This window comes from Cibotium barometz, chromosome 4 (assembly GCF_041138505.1).
Source record: "Cibotium barometz isolate CiBa-2024 chromosome 4, ASM4113850v1, whole genome shotgun sequence".
Classification (NCBI taxonomy): domain Eukaryota; kingdom Viridiplantae; phylum Streptophyta; class Polypodiopsida; order Cyatheales; family Cibotiaceae; genus Cibotium; species Cibotium barometz.
The window spans coordinates 6,166,431-6,183,028 of NC_141049.1; the positions used below are offsets into that span (position 1 = coordinate 6,166,431).

The following is a 16,598-nucleotide window of genomic DNA, read 5'->3' on the forward strand; positions in this document are numbered from 1 at the left end:
AGATTCTCTCTCTCTCTCTCTCTCTCTCTCGCTTCTTCCATGGCTTCCCCCTTGCGCAACCCGACGAAGGCGACCTTTATGGTCACAAACAAGAGGATAACAAATGTGGAAAGGGAGCTGAAGGAATGGAAGGCGGAGATGGAGGGATGGTGGAAGGAGAAAGCCAACTTTCTCCAAATGGTATTCAATGAGGGTAAGCGGTGGAAAGAGGAGGAGGAGGACCTCATAGCAGAAGTCCAAGACCTTCACAGGGAAGTCAACACGCTCAAAGGCATAATTTCAGCTCTTCAAAGGGAGCTCGCAAAGGCTAAGACAAATGGTGGACTTGAAGAAGGTGAAATTCAGCCATCAATGATGGAAGAGCTCAAGGTTATCAAGGAACAAGTACGGGCAATTAAGGAAGAAGAGAAGCAATACGAAGGAAAGACTTCCTCATGGGTGGAAGTCATCACCAAGACTCAAAGGAAGATGGATGAAGCAGAGAAGTGGATAGAGGTCGCCAAGAAGGGTAAAGGTAAGGAGATAACAACCCCTACACCTACAATCATTAACATGACTTTGGAAGAGGAACAACGAAGACGTACACGTGCTTTGCATGTGAGGATTACCGGCCTTAAAGACGGGGATAAAGTTGAAGAGGAGGTGAAAGAGCTTATGATGTTGATGAAGATTGACAGTCCGGCACACGCAAAAGCCTGGAGAGTGGGCAAAAAAAGCGGGAAACATCAAAGGAAAGAGCTCTCATACTTCGCTTCCCCTCTATTGAGGCGAAGAGGGAGTTCTTGAAGAGGCGACCCACTTTAAAGAATACAGGTATTTTTCTTGGTGACGATCTTACTCTTTCACAGCTCGCACATATGGGAAGTCATGCCAGAGATTAGGGCGGCAAGAGAAAAGGGAAAGATAGCATTTTATAGAGAAGGGAGGGTGGTCATCGTGGACCGACGCTCTACATGACGCTGCGAGACCTATGGGACCAAATTAAAGCTGGCAGCCTAGAACTGCAATGGATCCCTCAGACTTGATGTAGGTGCCTTTGAGGACAGCTTTAGAGATAGAGATATAGTCTTCTACTCGGAGACTCACCAGGCCCCCGGTCAGATGATGCCACAGGTGACAGGATACAGATGGGAGACAGCTTGCAGAGTAGGGACGAGATCGATACACAGTAGTAGAGGATCAGGGGGGGTGGCAATTCTTTTTCAGGGAGGAGCTGCAACCGCTTCTACACATCGTTCGGAGAGATGATTAGGCCAGATATATGTGGGTGAGACTGAGGGCCGACACAAGCAGATTCCTGTATATTGCCATATGCTATTTTGCTCCTAGTACATCGACATATGCAGCACCTAGAGGGCAGACTCCTTTCTCTATGCTAGATGATGACATATGAGAGTTCTCTAGGGATGGAGACATCATCCTGTTAGGGGACTTTAATGCCCGGACGGGCAACCGCCAGACAGCCTTTTATGATACCTCAGAGGAGATGCTGAGAGAGCTGGACACTCTGGATATGGGATTAGACAGACGCTCGCAGGATGTGGAGTGCACAGAGTATGGGAGATATTTGGTAGATATGGGGATTGGACATGGGTTGGCCATACTTAATGGCTTGCAGAGGTTTCCGTCAGCAACATAGACATGGTGCTAGCACAGTGGATTATGTGCTATGCCGAGCTTTGTTTCATGCATTGAGGACTTCACAGTTGGATCTCGGCCCATTGGGGTAGTAGTGGATCATGCATTGTTGACATTGACCATCTCTTTTCACTTTACCACAGCTCAGAGGACACGAGGGGCAGATCACACTCAATATACTTTTACTTCAAAGACTGATGCTATGTACAGAGATGGGATTTATAGACGTCTGTACACAGAGGAGCCAGGGAGACCTTTGGAGGAGCTGACCCATATACTCACAGAGACTTTACAGGATGCAACGAGAGAGGCATATCCACATACTCAGCCTGGACAGAGACAACGTTCTGGGTGTATGTCCCAGAACAGCTGGTATGATGAGGAGTGCAGAGAGACAAGAGCCCGACTGCAGCGGGAGGTTGCTTTGGGAATCACTACTCACCGACAATCACGTATTGCCTTCCGACGCCTTGTGCGAAGGAAGAAGCGAGCCTTCCTTGCTCAGCTAGAGCAGGAATTATACCAGCTGTTCTTGAGCCAGGATTCGAGGGAGGCTTGGCGTTTGTTTCATGAGTCCTCCCCTGCTTTGGCCATCACTTCTACAGAGGTCTGGGGTAGTTATGCAGCATCTCTATATACAGTTCCTGGACAAACACCTTTTCCTGACCCGCCAGCACCATGCCCACAGACATGTACTTTCTTTACCGCAGAGATGTTAAGGAAGGCCATTGATAGGATGAAGATTGGGAGAGCATATGATCATGATGGATTGGTCGCTGAGCACTTTATTCATGCGAGAGACATGCTAGCAGAGCTTCTAGCAGTGATGTTCAATCGTGCTATGTGTGAAGGTTTACCCGAGACTTGGAGTATGTCCACCATCGTGCCTATCTTCAAGTCAAGGGACCCTATGGAGCCAGGGAATTATCGCACTATTATGATTGGTCACACACTAGCACGATTGTATGCATCCATTCTTGAGCAGCAGTTGAGTAGATGGGCAGAGAGAGAGGGCATTCGAGCAGAGGGACAGGCAGGGTTCAGGAGAGGTTTCTCTACTCTTGACCACATCTTGACTCTGTGGGCCATTATTGAGGAGGGCAGGTCGCATGGGCGACGGATTTATTGTAGCTTTGTGGACTTCCGCGAAGCATTTGATACAGTGCCCAGAGCCAGATTGATGAGGCGATTACAGGAGATGGGGGTACCCACAGAGCTCATATGGGGGATTATGGCTTTATATAGATCAGTTGCAGGACAGGTACGCACCCCAGAGGGGGTCTCTACTTTGGTTCACTCCACTATAGGAGTGAAGCAAGGTTGCCCGTTATCTCCTTCATTGTTTGGTATGTATGTGGATGAGGCTTCTGACTACATTGAGAGATTGGGGGACAGAGGAGCCCAGCTAGCAGGTACATGGATCCCACTATTTTTATATGCTGATGATATTGTGTTGATCTCTGACTCCCCTGAGGGTATACAGCGTCATCTCAATGCTTTACATGAGTTTGCACATGATAGTGGATTGTCTGTCAACCTTGGCAAAACCAAGGTTATGGTGTTTAACACCATGCCACAGTGGGTTAGGCGATCAGCTCCCACATTTACATATGGGCAGGAGATTGTGGAGTATACAGATGCATATACATATCTTGGGGTAGTATTCAGTGGGCCAGTGTTTTCGATGAGGAGAGCAGCAGAGACTAGATTGACTAGAGCACATGCAGCCCTGGGTGCTTTGGAGAGGATGTTCGCAGGTTCAGTTTCAGGAACCTCGAACGAAACTTTGGTTTTTTGACACTCTAGTGACATCAGCTATGCTTTATGGAGTGCAGATATGGGGACCTTCAGTGGGCCATCACAGCGCAGGCGGGTGGAGAGGTATGGAGAGGCCTTTGGTATCTATGATTGCTAGGATTATTAGAGCCAAGGCCTCGGTATCTCATGAGATTATTCGAGCAGAGCTGGTGGCTGCCCCTCTGGTGATTGAGGCTCTTACAAGATCAGTCTCCTACATACATGGCTTGTGGGATCTCCCCCGAGACAGATATGCACGCCTCGCCCTTGAGTCCTCCCGACATTTAGCTTTACAGGGAGACACGGCTTGTTGGTATGGACAGATGACATCTTGGTTCCAGGCACATGGTTTTAGCATGGACAGATTGCCTCCCTTCCAGTATTCTCTGGAGGCACCCTCTCTCACTCTCACATGGACAGAGATTACCAAACTCATCCGTCAGGATTTAGTTCAGTTGGACATTAGGAGGACATGGATACAGCCGATTGAGGAGCTGGGCACGAAGATGGCCTTCTACAGAGAGCATTTTCTTCAGCTCACAGCAGATGATTTTGTGATCAGACCCAGTTACATGGATGTACACTTGTCTCATGGAGTACGATGTGCTATTGGTCAGATTCGCACATCCTCACACCAGGTTCAGATTGAGATTGGCCAATATAGAGGTATACCAGCTGAGGCCAGGATATGTCGAGTATGCCATGGGGAGCCAGAGACAGAGCTGCATTACATATGCCATTGTACTGCATACAATGAGATACGTGGTCATTTCCACTGTTTATTCAGAGAGGGTTTTGGACCACTTTCCAGAGTCATGAGGTACCAGGACCAGAGGTGTTTGGGATTGTTCTTGCTTGAGCTGCGGAGATATAGAGATAGCCTGCTTAGGCGCACAGAGAGCCAGACTCAGAGGCACATTACAGACTTCTTTAGTCCAGCCATCACTGCGCCAGATGGACCATAGCAGCAGCAGGACATGGATACCACCCACACCAGCGGTACACTGATTGATCGTGCGATTGAGCTTGGGTGGTCCAGACGCCCACGACTACGGAGGAGGGCATCCCAGCATAGACGGAGGTTGCAGCGGCGGATTCGGATTATTCTCGCGAGACATGCGGGACACCCAGTCAGGATGCTGACCACAGAGGATATTGAGGAGATCCACCAACGTTCGATGCAGCACATATTATGAGATGGAGGCACCTCCATAGTGTACCCCCCCCCCCCCCCCCCCCCCCCCCGTCCCACATGATATTGTATCCCCTCACTGTACTCCACTCACCTCCGTAGCGTACCCCCCCCCCCCTCACTATATTCACACCCTATAAGGGTTTCTGTTTACCTTCCAGTTCCAGTTTCATTTCTAGGTGCCAGTAGTATCATCTTTATTTTTCATTTTCTGGTTTTTTATCCAGACATTGTATCAGATCCACCATGATGTAACTTTTTGGTCTCATAGGTCATTATGGCCTTTTGAAGACATTAATATAACATTTCATTTCATTTCATCTCTCTCTCTCTCTCTCTCTCTCTCTCTCTCTCTCTCGTCTCTAGTCTCTATCTTGCATCAAAAGTTCTTATGCAGTGCTTATGGCTGAAAGAAGACTACCCAAAGCTTCCACATGTGACATTGGTATAAGAGCATCAGGCTCAGCTATGCTAAGTGCTGTTGGTTTCCCATAGGAAGACCACACGTCCAAGGAGAGAAAACGCAGCATGTGTCAAGAAGCTAGTTGGGGTCAGGCAAACCCAAGAGGTGGGTTTCATGAGAGTTGGTAGCCAGTTGGGTCTGCCCCAGAAGCTTTTATGGAGCACTCCAAGGAATGAAATTCATCCAAGGGGTGGAGCCAAGGGTGCAAGGATCAATTCCAAGAAGGATTCGTGTTTGTGTTCAAGGACAAAGGGCAAGGGGACAAAGTGGAACAGATGAACAGATCTTTACATCAAACTTGCAGTGGATTCAGAGACCTAAGGCAAGGTTTTCAGTAAAAAGGTTGCCAGAAAGGGAAGGATAACAAGTATGGGAGACCATATGTGGAGACAAGGGGATGATGACAGTCATCCAGGGTCAAAAGGTTGACCCTATCACCAAGTTTAGTAGAAGGGGATGTCATGTGCATGCACATGGACATGCTAATCCCAGGCTAAATTCCTAATTTGCACCTACAGATAAACATTAGGGTTAGGGCATTTTCCAGGCTCAACAGGCTCAAGAAGAAGTTTAGTGTGGACACAGATGGAGTTGGCCACATTTACCTGAGATCATTGGAGTTTTATGTCCATTGAAGCTGTGGCCAATAGCAGTCAGCCAGTTGGATTGGCAGCCAAAGGGCCTATAAAAGGCATTACCCCGTTCGTTGTAGAATCAACTCACTCCCCTATGGTGTAGTTCATTAGATAGAACTTTTGGAAGGCCAAAGGCCACAGATGATGTACCCTTTTTATACATATATGAATATACTGAAAATACAGTCATCTCTCTCTCTCTAGTTTCTGTCTATGTTGATTGTTCTTGCATCAAAAATTCCTATGCAATGCTTAGGGCTGAAAGAAGACTACCCTAAGCTTCCGCGTGTGAGTTGGGCAAAAAGAGTGGGTCAAGAGGATGTACGAAGGGAGAAAAAACAATAACGACGGAAAAAAAAAGAGGAGAGTGACAATTCTTGCACCCCAAGTGAGGGCAAGAGAAGGAGACCACACTCGTTGGGGGGCGGCGGTGGTGGAGAGCAGTTGGGCGCAGGGCTGGGGCTAGGGGGATAAGGGCAGAGGGAGGGAGGACACGTGAAGGGCGAAGGGGATTGGGCAGCAAGCGCAAGGCTCTCCTCTCTCGGACACCACGCCTATACCAGAGAGAGATGACAGAGATCAGAGCTCAGTTTCACAGAGAGGGTGCGGAGCGACTGGCTCGCTTCAGAGCACACCCAGGCATGTTCTTCAGGGAGCTGTGGACACCCCCTTCATTGATGTATACCATTTTATACCCCCAGTATGGTACAGGATGGAGCTAGCTAGGTTGCATATCATGATTGTATACTCCATGCATATAGCTTTGCATTCTCCTAGTAGTAGAGCTCCATCCCCTCCCCCACTCATTGTACTTATTGCACACCCACATTCAGCTTTTTAGTTCAGTACTTTTTCATTTTGTTGGGATGACAAAGGATACTCCATACAGGTACACCGATTTGTCTCATAGGCCGAGTTCGGTCTCTTGGAAGACGTTAATAAAATCTTTCTTTCTTTCTTTCTTTCTCTCTCTCTCTATTGAGTTCCCATCGATCGGCTACAACCTTATACTAATTGCTTTTGCCACTACTCACTGAGGCAGTAACACTTGGCTAAATCAGTGACATCATTGCTTACACACGAACACATTAGGTGACTATATTATATAAGCCCCTGGTTCACACACTAACACCAGACATACACCTTTTAAGGGGTATTCACACACATAAAGCTCTCAAATACCTAAAATACCTAACAAACCCCCCTTTGCAGGGGAGGTGGAGATGTATAAAGATAGACCTTCAATAGGCATGGTGATTTGCACTCACTAGTACCACATGATGCGAAAGATCACAATGGTCATACCCAACGAGATACAACAAATCACAGTCAAGCTTGCAAATGAAGCTTAACCACCTATGATTTTAACTTACATCAGCCTACTCAAAATAGCCCTCCCTTGCTCTAGGCAAGTGTAGACAGGAAATGAAGGAGTCTTTTATAAATTGCTCTTGAGCCAGACGCTTGAAGCATCTGTCCTCCATATGACCCAACTTTTTCAAAAGGTGCATTTGAAAGTTCTCCTTTTGATTTTGTCCTTCTCTTTGGTAAAGAAACTTTTCTCTAAGTCAAGACTAGTGGCATTGTGGTCCTGAAGCCACTAGCAGGACACTCGAGTGTAGACAACACTTTCTTGAACCTATCTATCTCTTCCACACTAGAGAAGAGAACTGCCTTTTGATCATCCTCATCAAATTTTACATTAAATGCTATGCGTTGTTGCAGAAGTCATGCTATTGTGATGTTCTTTCGTTTTTGAAGTATAGTACTTCTGCTTGAGAAAGACCTTAGAGTTATTTACCTTGTTTCCAAACAAATTTACCTTGTTTCCAAACAAATTCTCAAGCTTATCCCAGACCTGTTTTGCAGATTTGTCAAAGTCGAGGTGGTGTATGAGATTGTCAGCGAGACCAAGACCAATATGTACTAAAGCTCTATCGTTTCAGTCATTTCGTGCTTTCACTTTAAGAGATGTGGCTGCTCCCTCTAGTTTTTCCTCAATACCTTTGACAATGCTCCAAATCCCATCTCTCATTAGGAGTAACCTAATCTTAGTTTGCCAAGCTGGAAAGAAGTTGCTTCCATTGATCTTGTCGAATGTGATGATGCTTTTGTTGAGGTCTATGGTAGTGCGAAGACTAATGGCAATTCTGGGGAACAGCAACAAGATGCGTAGAGAAACTACTGTATCATCTGCTTTGTAAGGTTGCCCAAATTATCATAAGCATGCTAGTGTATACAGACTGATACGGAACAGTACAAAGCAGACTATATATTCAAAATGGAGATTGCGGAGGAACAGCAAGAAGCTATGTATGTGCAGGAAGAGCTCCACCAACTAGGCAGAAGAGGCAAGTAGGTGGGTATGGTCAGCACGAAGAAGCCCAAGCAACAGAACAGGCAGAGACGCTCAACTCGGCAGAATCAAGCAAGCCGGCCAAGCTGGAGAGAGTGGGAGCAGTTGCAAAATCGTTGATGGAAAGCGACCGATGAAGATGGTAAGGTGCGGAGGAGGTTCACCGATGGAACAGGGTGGAGGTGATTCTCTAGACACTCGCGCCGCCCATCTTTGGTGGGGCAAGTGGCGGAGATGGAGGGGCCAGGACGAGCGACAAGAGGGTGAAGGCGGTAGTAGCCGGCACATGGCAATCACACCGATATTGGTGGGGCCATTCGTGGCGGTGCTTCGTGCAAGCGGCATCTGGTGCAGAACCCAAGAAAGTCACCACTGTGAGCAAGTAGTGACAAGGCTCTGAAACAAATTAAGAGCCCAAGTCCGATGCTCAGCAAGAATTGGCTATGGCAGATGATGCTCCATGTTCAAGCAAAGATAGAGTGAGAGAGGGAAAGACTTACGTAAATTGATGCAAAGTGCCATACAAACGAAAGCTTGATTGATGTGTAAACCTTCCAAGTATAATGCTCTTTTATAGGCTAAAAAGCCTGATCTTTCTCAACGCTCTACTCACTGAGGCTAAACCAATGACATCACTGCTTACACACACACATTAATGGGCCATACACCTCTTAAGGGGCGTTCACACATACACAGCTCTGAAATACCTAATAGTGACAAGTCAATGGGGATTGGGGAGTGAGATTCTTTGCGACAAAAGCTGTGGAACAACTCTGACTTTGACAAATCATGTTTGCAAAGTGTTTTCATTGCACGAATGTCATTGGAAATTTGGCATGTGATGCCCGTGAAGCTTGTAAATTGAGGAATCCTCATATTACAAGGGGGGTTGGCCCTTTTCGGCCCTATTTCCGCTATCATTTAAATTTCAGCATTTCTATCTTGTTTGGTTGTGTCATTTCATCTTGTTTAATAGAATTAATAGTTTAACTGTGTAACAAGAGTGTGCTCAACCCCTTCTGGGTACATTGGTATCAGAGCCTAGGATTTTCCTCCTTCCTGTGGGGAGGACAATCCGATTTTGCATAGACTTACTCTTAGTGTTTTTAACATTATGGCAAGCCATACACAGAGTGGAGTGAATGTATACTCTAGAAGGCAAGCTCGTGCTGAACAAGTTGTCCAAGATGTACACCATGGGATCCATGTAGGTGGTGAACACTATGCTGAAAATGTATCTCATGTATTCCATGGTGATTATTCTCATGAGGGACAATCATCCCGCGGTAAAGGGAAAGACTATAGTGACCATGCAAAATGGGGGGAACAACCGTCCCGTTATCTCATGTATTATGTGGAGATCATGCCCATGTCCCGCAGTAAAGGGAAAACTGTGGTGATCATGTAAATATGGGGAGGGGGGGGGGAGGAAACAGCCATCCTATGGTAAAGAGAAGGTGCAAGACACTAATGAGCTTGATGCCATGCATGCTGAGATAGAAAATCTCAAGAGGCAGCTTCATGAGAAAGATGTCCGATTGAAGACTCATTTGATTACATGCTAGCAAAGCATGGGACACTCGGGTAACACATGGCAATTACACGCCAGCAAACCATGGGATATGCATGTAATGCATGGGAAAACTAATGGTAGCATACGAATGCACATCACCGCTTAGGAGATTAAGTGTGAATGGGTAATGTTAGTGGGTGAGGGTTGTAGGCCAAAAGACCCAGTGCTGTGCAGCACGGGGATACTAGTGATGACAACACATGAGGGCACACGAGTAAGGTACGCCTTGGACGCCCACGCTCGTATATATATGGTTGGGTGGATTGACATAGTATGCCATGCTAGGTGGTCTTCTAAATTCTGAGAGCTCATCTTCTTCTCTCTCACGTTTTTGCATGAAGGCTTGAACAACACACCTTAGGGTTTGATGCATGAAGGCTTGAACAACACACCTTAGGGTTTGATGCATGAAGGCTTTACACTTGGTACCAGAGCGTCCAGTGCTTTTCCTTGGGAGGAACAAGACATTTAACGTGGATTGGTTGTAATTACTTGGAGCTTTCTGCATTTTATGGCTGGGAGAGAAAACACACAACTTACTTTCGATTTTGTTTGAAAAAAAAAAAAAGCACGCTTGTTTAGGGGCTTAGCATGCTTTTCTTCTAAGATATTTAGGGCAAGAGAAACCAGGCACAGTATACAAAGCTCTTGGGTTTGTCTTCAAATCAGAGGGAAGAAGCCACTAGTTGGTGCCGAATTCAGTCGCCGGGTTTCCATCCATCTCAGTCAACACCATAAATTTCCGTTGACTTTTGTCGGCCATTTTCATCAGTCACTTCAGTCCACCTGTGTATCTCAGCTGGGTGCCTCTCTACCCGGCCTTGGTCGTGGTGTAGCTCACCAAGCAGCATATAACGGTGCCTCTTCTACCAACAGCCAAGCTCTCTCTCTCTCTCTCTCTCTCTCTCCAGAAGACATTGACAGTTGTACATTGATTTGTCTCATAGGTCGAGTTCGGCCTCTAGTAGACGTTAATACAGCTTTCTTTCTTTCTTTCTTTCTTTCTCTCCCCTTTTCACATCCATATCACTGTCATCTTATTGTATGCTATACCTAGCATAGTAGCATCTAGATTTTTCATCTTGTATAACCTCAGAGATTTTAGCTTTCAGTTTTCAATTTTAGTTTACTGATGCTTTTTCTTATTTCATCATCCATGACGAGATTTCATGGACACTATGTATACATCATTTTGGTCTCATAGACCCTTTGGGTCTTTTGACGACATTAATATAACTCTCTCCCTAACTCTCTCTCTCTCTCTCTCTCTCATGATTGATATTTTGTCGAGTGGTATACCATCTGTTGCGGGCTGCTGCTCCTCTCATGTTCCATGTTCCTAGCATTCCATGATGAGATTCCACGGACAGTTTTGTATCACCGTAGTGAGATAGCTTTGTTTTGTTTCTATTTTATTTTCCGTTCCATGATGAGATATGCCATGGACATTATTGTGTCACTTTGGTCTCATAGGCCCATTGGGTCTTTAGTAGACTCTCTCTCTCTCTCTCTCTCTCTCTCTCTCTCTCTCTCTCATTTTTTTATCCAGACATTGTATCAAATCCACCATGATGTAACTTTTTGGTCTCATAGGTCATTATGGCCTTTTGAAGACGTTAATATAACATTTCATTTCTCTCTCTCTCCCCCATGGATGTACACCTATCACATGGGATACGTTGTGCCATTGGACAGATCCGGACCTCATCACACCAGCTGCGGATTGAGACAGGGCGATATGTGCATCATCATATCTTGGATGACCGCATTTGTCAGCTATGCTACCAGGAAGTAGAGACAAAGGAACACTACATTTGCCGATGTACAGTCTATTATGAGATCCGAGGGAGATATCACTGCCTCTTCGGAGAGGGTTTTGGGCCGTTACGCAGGGTCGTGGAGTTTGAGGATCAGAGATGCCTGGGATTGTTTCTACTTGAGCTCAGGAGACACAGAGAGACCCTCTTGGCAGCCTGCCTCCAATGCTCCACTCATCCTCTCTAGCTGCTTGACTGTTGTCAAAAGAGACTTGATTGACTGATGATTGAATTTGGGAGGAGGTTCTTTTTGTAGGCAATGATCCCTTCAATTCTTCTGGTCGGGTGCTGGTCAGCTGATCCATGCTAGATTGTGGGCTACTTGATTAGTCGAACCCCCTAAATTGAACCTTATAATTAAGCCTCACTTTTCCCACATGGACACCTGCTGGCTGCTGGCCGGCCAAAATCTGCGGTCCCACCAAATGCTGCCCAATGTTTATTCCTTGTGCCTGTGGGTCCACCGGCTCCTTACAGCACACACTTATTCCTGTCCAGACTGTCTGACCTCTTCAAACCTGCAGCCCATCCCTCACAGAGGCTGCCCAACCTCTGCTAGTCAGGTGCATCACAATTGACCGTCTGTAAAGACAAACGAACATGGATCTCATTCCCACCCTCTACGAGCCAAAGGAGCATATCCAAGGTGAAGGGAACCTTCACCCAGGTCTGAGAAAGGGACTTGTTCTTCCACTAGCATAATAATGATCTCCAACCTGGCTCTCACCCCACCATCCCTATACAACGTAGTCTTCCTGAAGAGCTGGCCCTGCCTTTCCACCCAAATTTCCTTACACATTTTCATTTGAAGCTCTACACAAACATAAGATAGAGTAGTGACGATGTTCAAGATTGAGGATAAGATATCTCCTATCACTCCTGTAAGACCAAAAATGACACACCCATAGATTTTAACTTCAGTATCAGCATTTTAAAGAACTCCCAAAATGCAGCTTTACACACCTAGAGAACAAGAGAACAGTAAAGGCAGACATGACCTCTAAAATTGAGAGTATGAGTCACCTCTTGAAGCAGACAGTGAATCTGGGAAACTGCTTTATCCACCTTGTCTTGCGACGGCCCTTTGACAACTGCCATTCCAAAAAAATTGCTATAGCCTCCACAGCAACGAACTTTTTTTTTTTTCAAGCCTAAAACAAGGAACCTTGGAATCATTCAATCTAAGGCAAGTGCATGAAAATAAGGAAGCATGTGTTTGGGTTTATTGAAAAAATTCACCGAAATATGTTTGCTTCTCTTATAATCCCACACGGTAACATGCTCTTCAAAGAAAACTCTAATAAGACTGACTTTTGTTTCCCTTCAATTTGGTCTGACTCGTACCAAATGCTCGTGCACTCAACCTTACACCAGTGTCATGCACGTCCTGCACTCATTTGTAACCCTCTTGTATGATGCAATGCGGAGTGTCATCGCGAGCACTTATTAGGCCACCTAGTCAAGTGCCCGTCGTCCAATCTTTGTCGAGTGTCACAGCCTCAGCGTGTGTGAATCCATTCATACGGTACTAACAACAACAAACATTTGGGGGGGCAATGTATTAAAGTCATCCAATTGGCCATGGGGCAGCCCATTGGCCACCCACATTTGGGGGCCATCATAGGTAAGGTGCCCATAGCCAAGGGCGTAAGGCACACTTGAAAAGCACCAAAAAGGGGGCTTTTTCAGCCCACGACCAGCCCTACATCAGGTCGGCCTGCTCCCTACCCCCTATATAAAGGGCAACTACAGCCCTAGACCCCCGCCTCATCATTCTTGCACACCAAAGGTTGATACCACTTGCTAGAAGGCAGTCCTCAGCCCTAAATGCAAGCACACAGAGGTCAGCATCACGCCCATATCAGCGTTGAAGCATAGCAATCGCACACATCATCTAGCTGTCTAGCAGAGGCTACACCAAGGGGCCAGCATTAAGCCCATACTTCCAGAATTCTACAAGTCATTTGGTCAGTATAATCAGGTTTACAGCCCATAAGGGCAGTCCTTTACATTCATACAGCAATATACGCAAATACACGTATGTGTGGAGGCAGCAGAGGCTACACCGAGGGGCCAGCATTAAGCCCATACTGCCTTCTGCAAGTCATTTGGTCAGTATAATCAGGTTTACAGCCCACAGGTCAGTACTGCCTTTACGTTCATACGGCAATATACGCAAATACACCTACGGGTGGAGGCCAATCTGAGGGTTAGTGGAACCCGATACTGTGTCCTCTCCTCTCTCTATCTTCTCCATCTCTTGCAGATTCAGTTTTGAAAATCGCTGCATTGTCAAGCAAAAGTTTCCCCTAAGCTTCCACATGTAACATTGGTATCACAGCTTTCAGCTTGATCACTGTGTGCATTTTTTGTGTGGATGGTTTATCATTGCTCCAAGAAGTACCCGTCAGCAGCAGCCCCATAGTCACGGGAAATGGCGGAAACGAGCCTTGGAAACGTGAAAACGCATTTCCAAGCCCTACATATTGTGGGAACAGGCTAAAACGGCTAGAAACAGACAAATAATCAAAAAAGTTCTTTTTTTTTTTTAACTGCATGTTTTTTATCATTCTTCATAAAGGTTCACAAGTTTTTTATTCAAAAGCGCATTTGTTTATCAATGCTGAAAAAAATACATTTCTTTAATAAACGGCTTTTTACAACGTTTCTTCATAAACTTTTATTTATAAACGTTGAGAAAAAAAGTTTTTTTAATAAACATGTTTTATAAACGTTGAAAAAAAAATATGTTTTTTTAATTAACGTTTCTTCATAAACATTTGATTATAAATGTTGAGAAAAAACCTTTTTTAACAAACGTTTTTTTTATAAACGTTGAAAAAAAGGTTTTTTAATAAACGTTGTTTTAATAAACGTTTGTTTATAAACATTGAAAAAAAACGTATATATACGTGTGCCGTTTCCTACCCATTTCCATTTCCCACCGGTTTCCGTTTCCATTTTTCAAGGGGTGCCATTTCCGTTCCTGTTTCTGGTGACTATGATGCGCACCTCCCATACTGTGCTATTCCCTCAATCAACTTATGACCAAAGCTGAGATTATTGCTTAGTCACCTCCCTGACTCCTAACTAGGATAAGAATACATCTTTGCCTTTTATAGCATTAAGGCTTTACAACAATTCCGAAAAGATATTCAAAATATTCAGATTTTGGGGGACAACCCGGGCAGAGAACCTTTGACTAGAATAGAAAATAGATTAAAAGCTGCCCCCCTCCAACATATGTCTGTGAAGAATCCTTTTCCACGACATTTCAAAGCAATGGATGCTTGGGTCATCCTTTCAGGCTCATGGGCAACGACAGAGGACCTGAAGTTAGATGTGTTCGTCGAAGAAGTGAGTGTCGATGCCAAACACGTAGTGACATATGCCTTGAGACGGGCATCAATGCTGAATCCAAAAGACCCCATGGCTTCATGAAAGAAGCATAGGAGGTAGACCTTGTGGTGGTCTCTACTCTCAGCATCCAAATTTGAAGCACCTATTTGTGCCACATGTGCCTCCTCCTTGAAGTAAGCAAACCACTAAAAAAGCTTATGATCCATTAAACTTCTTATTAGAGAACCATCGGAAAGTTCCTGCTCATGCTATAGATGATGTTGATGAAGTATGCCTCCATGCTTCATAACTCTTCTGGAAGACCTTTGATGAATGGACTGATAAAGCTGCAGGTTCAAGTCATCTTGTGGAGCATAGGATAGCATCCTCTTCATGAAGAAAACGCTGAAGGTATGCTGGTTACAGCATAGGACTTTTCATGAAAAAATGCTAACTGTATGGGCTGTTATTGCATGGTAGTCTACATGAGATAAAATGCTGATTATGGAGTGGTCACAGCATATGAAAACGCACCATCTGATGAGCTGATAAGCTGGTCTGAAACATAGCCATAAGGGCGACTATAGGGGCTGCATCAACTTCACAGCATATGAAAACGCACCATATGATGAGCTGATAAGCTGGACTGAAACGTAGCTATGAGGGCGACTATAGGGGCTGCATCAAGTTCATGCATATGAGAAGGCGCCTACATGGGCTGCCATGCTGTTATGTGCTGTTAATAGGGCAAAACACAGCATATATGCCTGTTTTAGAGCTGGTTAAAAACGCATCATCAGGCGGCAACGAGCTAGTGGAGGCGGCTGCTATATGACAGGCTGGTTGCACCTCAGAAAAAAAACACAGGTTTATTTGGTGGACTGCAAGGTGGGCAGCAGCAGGTTTAACGCAGTAGAGATGGTATGTGAAGGCGTATCATGGGTAAGCTGCGTGAGATGGCAGTGCTGCAAATCATGGTCATGGCAAGATCATAAGCAGGCGGGTAGAAGGGGTGAAAAACGCAGCAGATAAGGGTGGCTATGAGAGCTAAAAACGCATGCAATATGTGAGTTGGCAGGCCCACAAATCATCTAAAGGTGAACAACTCATCAGAAAATGCAGATTCAGGCATGACAAGAAAAATACAGAGATGGTGAGTTGTTAAAAAGAGCGCAATGGCGTTAGCGATGAAAGGAGAAGCCTAGCTCTGATACCTTGGAAACATGGCCAAGTCCATGAGGGAGGGAGTGAGAGTCGAAGGAGAGGTGGAGAGATGAAGCCATGGTGTGTGGAAGCATAGACATGGATATGGAAGAGAGGAAGAGAAAGAGAGAGAGAGAGAGAGAGAGAGAGATGCAATAGACACAAGGAAGCAAGACTGCAAGAACTCAAGTGATACTCATTACTTTGGCAAGAATGAAATACAACCCAAGACTTTGCTTTTATAGGCACTAGGTGCCCTTATCTTTAATCTCTTAATAAGAGGTGGTTCACACCTAATGTGTTCACACCAACACTTAATAACCTTTCACACCACTAAGACTACAATTATTCCAACATGGACACACTACTTCCATGTGCGGGACGTCACACCTGACCACGACAATGTACAGGACTTGTACAGCTGACCATGGACTCTAAATTGGATCCCTTGTTGACAATGTACAGGACTTGTACAGCTGACCATGGACTCTAAATTGGATCCCTTGCTGACTCATTCCGGACTGGGGCTCACAAGGGGCCATTACCACTCTAGGTCCTGCATGTGCTGTACAGATATGGCCACGT

General features: G+C 45.4%; 1 protein-coding gene and 1 pseudogene across 7 annotated transcripts in view; one reads left to right on the top strand and one right to left on the bottom strand.

The window, feature by feature from the left end:
- LOC147638831 (uncharacterized) overlaps positions 1 to 16,598 on the bottom strand; it is a 178,871-nt gene that overhangs the window by 139,998 nt on the left and 22,275 nt on the right. For 6 of the 7 annotated variants that reach the window (XR_015263805.1, XM_086784946.1, XM_086784938.1 and 3 more), the window contains exon 5: positions 12,495 to 12,622. Coding sequence is in view for 6 of the 7 variants with exons in the window: in XM_086784946.1 (XP_086641072.1) it covers positions 12,495 to 12,622 (128 nt within the window). In the remaining variant the exon portion in view is untranslated. The remainder of the gene's footprint in view (positions 1 to 12,494; positions 12,623 to 16,598) is intronic. The other variant, XM_086784941.1, reaches the window with a different exon arrangement.
- LOC147638833 (uncharacterized) lies at positions 40 to 957 on the top strand (annotated as a pseudogene).